We start from the raw sequence: 6,606 nt of genomic DNA, 5'->3' as shown, positions 1-6,606 counted from the left end.
TTTGCCGCCCCGGGCAACCGCCCGTGTCGCCCATATCAAAAACCGCTACTTCCTACAGGACTGTTTAATTTTGCTAAACCGGGTGAATGAAAACTCTCTCAGTTGAACACAGGAAACATATGCACATGCACACACACACACACACACATATACAGACACTGACATACATTCCCCTCAAACTCCTACCAGGAGCTCAGTCCGAGTAGAGTTGTCTTCTCCTCCACCACCTACTGTGCTGTACATTGTTTTTCTTTACGGTACCTGTTCTGACCTGTCTCCCTGATGTGATGTTTGTGTAACATATGTATGGTCAGAAGAGGTCCAGTTTCGCTGCAGGCAACTGCAAGTGACAAATAAAGCTTCATCGTCATCATAAGCTAGCTGGCATTAGCTCATAGCTTAGTTCTCACTAAAATGGCAGCAGCCAAATGCTAACCCTGAGGCTTTTAAATGCATAATCTACACCTGCGTGCTGGCTTCAGTGTGCAGGTGTGACCATATAGCAGTGACTTCGTTTACCTCCACTACCTGTGACGTGCTGACTGGATTATGTTGGTGTAAATCTTGTGAATAAATAAATTAAGCCGAGCAGAATGAGACATCGGAACTTTAATTGATCTGGAAACGATGACACAGCATCAGCCAGCATGAAGCATCCACCGAATGGCTGCTGTTTCATAAAAAGTGCTTGAAGCTGGAACTTGAAGCCCTACGCTCACAGTAAGAACACTTTACTGACAGACTGGTTCCTCAAAATCTGCATCCTGGATGGAGACGTTCCCTGACACATCAAAGTTCAGGTTGTTCCAGTTGAGGAGGTTTCCCGGAGAGAAGGAGCCCTGATTCATGTAGGACCTGAGGTCGCACGCAGACACCACCCGGTCCCACATGTGCAGGTCGGTAATGTCACCTTCAAACGAGTCATTCCTGTCGAACCCACCTCCGTACGCATCCTGCTCCTGACCGACAATGATGCTCAGATCACCATTGACCAGATAGTTCTGTCCCACCAACTTCTGTGAGGTTCGAAGTCCGTTCAGCCACAGCTGGGTCAGCCCGGTCCGAGAGTCCCAGGTCCAACAGACCGAGTTCCAGTCCATCCTGTTGGTGGGTAGCTTTGTGAAGATGTAGGTGTCGTCGCCCGCGTGGACCTTGTAGGACCCCTCAGCGTCTTTATTTAGCATCAGAGCATTTGAGTGGTCTCGGGTGGCCAAAGAGAAGAGTCCCTGCATCCGGTTCAGCTGGGAGAAGAAGCGAAGGCATACAGTCATGACAGTGATCAAGCGGGTGTTAGCACGAAGAGCAACGCGGGGCTGGTTTATGCCTTTGGGGTCGCTGGGAAATGTGAACTGTTTCCCCGACAGATCTGCAGGAAAAAAGACAAGGAGACAGGATGACCTCACAGAGCTCCTGGTTATCTAGAGCAGCTCTGTGATGAAAAAACTTGTGAGCTTTACCACTAAAATAAACGTAAAACAGCAGCAACAACAACAGCATAAATACATGAAAACAGTTCAGTGGGGAAAAAAAACAGCTCCACAAGCTGACACAAACAAAAGAATTCAAAAGAAACGAGAGAGTGGAATAAACTCAACAAGCAGAAGCTGTGAACTAATCAGATGTCTCTTAGAGCTGAAATCAGTCTGAACTCAGATCAGTGAAACTGAGACATGTTTTAAAGATCACGATCGAGGAGCATGATTTAATGATGTCACTCACGGTCATTTGGCCGTTTCTTACCTTGAACCTCACTCCTTCCGACAGTCCAGAGAAGGATGAAGAGCAGCATCGATGATGACTCCATGATGATGATGATGAGAAACAAGAGGTGTTTCAGTGTCTTTTACACCTGCTTAGAAAATAAAAGGCTCGTTTAAATGATGCAGTTACTGTTTTTACAGAGATATCACTGCTTCTCTGACAGCTGAAGAGTCGGTGCTTTATCCAATAACAAGGCGTAATTAACAATAACACACTGAATACTGCAGCAATGGTGTTTCTCTTTGTCCTTGTCTCCTTTGAACAAAAACAGTCTGACAGGAGAAATGATGATTCTCATTCTTATTCCTGTGTGGTTGTTTTGTTTCCAACCAACTAACCTTGTTTCATCTTCCAATCACAGCCAACCATACAAGTCTCCCATACTCAGCAACTTTTTCACTTTTTCTGGAGAAAGCAGAAGGGTGAGACTTCCTGTTTTTGTGATTTCTAAATGTTGGACTACTTTCCTGAAATGTTTGAGGAGTCAGCAGTTTTTGTGTTGTTTCTTCATATCTGTGCAGCACAATACAGGATGTTACAGGCCGATACTTTAAAGACAACCTCACAAACACATGAGCTGTTGCTCAGGAGGAAGAGCAGGCTGTCTATTGTGAGATTATTCTGTTATTATATGTTATCTTATATCTGTAATTGAAGTAGTTGAATTAGGATACTGCTGTAGGTCATATTATACTTCTTAGTATAGAGTGTGTGATCAGTATGTAGTTTTAGTTTGCATTATACTTCTGACTTAAAAGAGTGTGAAAAATCATTAGATCTATTGGATTGACCTGTATTATTCGACACTGTTGAATGTGTTACACTGTTTTCTTGACATTTCATACTGCTGAATCATGAAGAGAATTTTGTGTGCAGAGGACCTTGTACCGATAATAGAAGAGACAGACCACATTCCATACCCCCACCTTTACAGAGAGCAGAAAAATCAGGAGCCGAGGTCATAACTTAGGCGCCGTGTGAGAGAAAGAATGTGAATGTTTAGGCTTTTACGACTAGGTGGGGGCCACTAGAGGCTATAAGGAGCTGAGTAACCCGTCACCATATTGAGATTTGCTGTGACCCTCTTCATGCATCTCTCCCCATCATGATGGCTTGTGCTCATAAGTGTTGAATTGTATGGGAATAAAGAATTGTTGATTGAGCATTTATACACCGAGTAGTGTCCTTCCTTCAGCCCAAAGATTAAAAGGATTGGGAGTTTTTAACACTATCAGTCAGTGCGTCGGTGGATCGACATTTACAGTAAACAGCTTTAGTGAAGGTTACAAATGATCTTCTTATTAGTGATGTGTCGGTCGCGAACGAAATGGCTCTTAGAGCCGGATCTTTGACGTGAACGACGCGAGCCGGCTCCTTATCGTGAGCCGTGGGGTTTTTTTTTCTTTCTTTCTCTCACCCTCTCTCTCGCACTTTTTTTCCACTTCACTCCGCATGCGAGCCTTGTGCTTTGCGCTGGGAAGAGGGGGGAGGGGCGGTAGTTACACTCAGTAGCACAGGAACAGAGCAGGAGGGAGAGTGTCATGATCCAAGCAGCCAGGAACACACAGGCACAAATGTAATCTTCAAAAAAATGGGTTTTATTATACCCCCAAAAAGGACAAGATGATTACAAAAATTCAAAATAACAAAAAATAAAGTTTTTAAGAACCAAGTGGGCCCATAAAAGAGGTTAACTTAACAGAACGCTACTCCAAAGTCACTTAACAAAAACATAACTCAACAAACTGACCTGCCCAAATGAGAAACAGCTCCAGTTATACAGCAAATGAATAAACCATTATATACACTAAAGGTGAAAACTAAAGAGATAACAGCTAACCATCATTCAAGAAGAACCCCATTCCCCCTGCATGATCATAATAGATGGTCCAGTCCACTTTATTGGCTTCTGCATTTAAACCAGCTCTACCCTCAGCCTCCTCTTTCAGCCAAACCAGGAAGGACTGGAGCGGAGGTCAGGTAACTAAGTATCTCAGTTGTGTGGTTGCATGCATCCATCACAGAGAGACAGAGAAAGAGAGCCAGGGACAACAACGTCACATTAGAAAGGTATAGTAATCATCCACATCTATTTTCAGTTGCAGATGATAAAGGATTCAGAAAGTTTATTCATGCAGGCCCATATGACAGAGAATATGCATGTTCTTTTTGTTTTCATATTTTAATTTATATTTAATTGTGTTGTGGTTTGCAGTGTTTTGTGTTGTTTCATTTTAAATTAGTTTAAAAGGAAAAAGCTGAAAATTTAAACAGTTAAAAGTTGAAGTGTGAATAGTTGGTTTTTGTATTATATGATTTATTTATTACATTTTATGTGGAGTGAATAAATAAAAGTATATTTACGGTGGCCCCTGGAGACAAAGTACGTACAAACACATACAAACTCCAAAACACGTACAAACTCCAAAGCACGTACAAACTCCAAAGCATGTAAAAACTCAAAAGCACATAAAAACTCAAAACACGTACAAAACACAACAGAAGTGCTCCAGGATGCTGGGCGCAGTGTTGAGCTTTTGTTACCTAGTGGCTACACAAGCCAGTACCAACGACCGGATTTGGTGTGTGGTAGTAACAGGTAAATGAACTTTTTTTTTATTATTATTTGAATATATATCAGAATCAGAATCAGAATGGGGTTTATTGCCAAATGTTGAGCAGGTTTACAACATTAGGAAATTGCTGCGGTGCTTCAGTGCGAACATGGTGTCATAAATAACACTTAAATAGACATGGAAAAAAAGTAGGGATAAGAATTAAAAGTGCTACGTGGAAAGATATGTGCATGAGATATACATGAGATATATACATGAGAGTAAGAATTAAGAGTGCTACGTTGAAAGATATATACATGAGTGCAGGTGGTGATCAGTGCCAAACATGGAATGATACAGTGAACACAGCGTAGGGTCATGTGTTAGTGGCGGGGATAGTCATATGGTTATTGTTCATGTGTCCAACAGCAGAGGGGAAGAAACTGTTCTTATGGCGAGAGGTTCTGGTGCGAATGGACCGGAGCCTCCTGCCTGAGGGGAGCAGGTCAAACAGACTGTGACCAGGGTGAGAAGGGTCAGCTGAGATCCGAGCTGCACGCCGCAATGTCCTGGAGGTGTACAGGTCCTGCAAAGATGGGAGTCTGCAGCCAATCACCTTCTCAGCAGAGCGCACAACACGCTGCATATATGAGTGCTTGTGTATAAATATACAAACAATACACATATGCTTTCATGCTTTCAATTGTGTAATTTAAGTGATCTAGGTAGCTGTTTTGGAAATTCCGTTAAAGCTAGAAATGTGTTTTGGAATTTGTACGTGCTTTGTGTCTAGGGGCCACCGCATATATTTATATATAAACATTAGGGGTGCAACAATACTCGCATCGATATTGAACCGTTCGATACAGTGCTTTCGGTTCGGTATGCATATGTATCGAACAATACAAAATTTATCATTTATTTTATCAACTTTCCTTCTGACGATGCTGTCTGTGTTGAGTGCTCAGTGGATCTGTGCTCGACAGTGCAGCCTAGGCGGAGTAGTCGAATGCAGATTCACTGCGCGCAGGGCAAGCTAGCGAGACAGAAGTTAAGCTCTCCTTGCAACATGGCAAACTGAACCTCCCCCACCCTAATTCAGATGTGGCATTTGGAACTATTTTGGTTTTCATGTGACGTATGACCCTGAAGGTAAGCGCGTCATGGACTAAAGTAAAACAGTATGTCGGATGTGCCACGCAATGCTCAATTACATTGGTGGGAACTAGTGTGTTAGCGCAGTTAGCTCGTTAACGTGTTGGCCGTCCAGCCCCACACACGGGGCGATCCGCGGTAGCTCGTTAACGGAGATTTGCCGTGTTGTGGCATTAACGTCATTTCAACAAGATTAACGCTGACAGCACTAGTGGGAACACAACGAATATGACTGCACATTTACTCCGACATCATCCTCGTGCAAAGACAAGTGGAAGCAGACAAAAACAACAAGCACGCATGCTACAAACTTTACCCGAGTTATTTAGACAGCCGTTAGCACATGATTCTCCTTATGGGGACCTGATATGTTTAATATGCTGCTGAGAATATAGCCCAGAAGAAGTGTATAGTATAGCTTTTATTTTGGAAAGAGCCATTTCTCTATAATAAACTTCCTTTTCCAAAGATGAGTGATTCCTCAATCAGATACAGGGCTCGCAAAATCGCTAGCCCCACGTTCCGGGGCTAGCGATTTTTCCAGTCGGGCTACCAAAATCCATCTCTGCCCTGCCCGTCGGGCTATCGTAGGAAGGAAAAATATATGTCAATGCTTTTGCATTCTTTCGGAAATGTAGCTGGGTAATTATGTCATTGGCATGGGTGAGCCACTGTCAATATGTGACATATTTAAATCGCGTTTGAATTTGCGCTTGTATTTTGCTTTCACTTTGCAATCGCACGAACTGTGTATAGAGAGCGTCAGCACTGATTGGTGAGTGACGATAATTTGCGCACCAATTCCTCTGACATCGTCTTATCAATCGTTAGCTTACTATGCAAACATGACAAGTGAAATCTCCCGCAGCAAGCTTAAACATGTGAGAGGTTGATCGTGCAGAGAGTCGCTGAGCGTTATGTGAGTGCATGTGTAAAAGCAGCAGGATATATATTTTAGTTCTGCTGAGCCAAATAAGACAGGTCAGGGTGAAGAAGTGACAGCCAAAGAAAAGCTTACCACAAAATGGAAAAGTTATGACAAATCAGACTATAAGGCAAAAAGAAAGTGCAGCTTTATGGTTTCATGGACAAAAGAATTTCTGTGGCTGCAATATGACGAGGTATATAACCAGGG

The 6,606-nt window shown here is 42.9% G+C and overlaps 1 protein-coding gene across 1 annotated transcript; it reads right to left on the bottom strand.

The window, feature by feature from the left end:
- Positions 1-461: 461 nt before the first annotated feature.
- LOC146692624 (C-reactive protein-like) lies at positions 462-2,096 on the bottom strand. Its single transcript, XM_085432786.1, has 2 exons — positions 1,741-2,096; positions 462-1,366 (listed from the first exon to the last, which is right to left on the bottom strand). The coding sequence occupies exons 1-2, from the start codon at positions 1,802-1,804 to the stop codon at positions 732-734; spliced, it is 699 nt and encodes a 232-aa protein (XP_085288912.1). The 5' UTR covers positions 1,805-2,096; the 3' UTR covers positions 462-731.
- Between the last annotated feature and the right edge of the window lie 4,510 nt (positions 2,097-6,606).

Source organism: Copadichromis virginalis, linkage group LG15 (genome assembly GCF_057382275.1).
Source record: "Copadichromis virginalis isolate Kocher_CV1m ecotype Utaka linkage group LG15, C_Virginalis_male_GT1.1, whole genome shotgun sequence".
Taxonomy (NCBI): domain Eukaryota; kingdom Metazoa; phylum Chordata; class Actinopteri; order Cichliformes; family Cichlidae; genus Copadichromis; species Copadichromis virginalis.
Note: the sequence above shows the minus strand (reverse complement) of the source record. Positions and strands in the feature narration are given on the sequence as shown.

Excerpts from the sequence above, each read along its gene's own strand:
- LOC146692624 (XM_085432786.1), bottom strand. The coding sequence starts at position 1,804 with ATGGAGTCATCATCGATGCTGCTCTTCATCCTTCTCTGGACTGTCGGA. Across the intron at positions 1,367-1,740 it reads CGGAAGGAGTGAGGTTCAAG|ATCTGTCGGGGAAACAGTTC; the intron begins GTAAGAAACGGC and ends TTTTTCCTGCAG.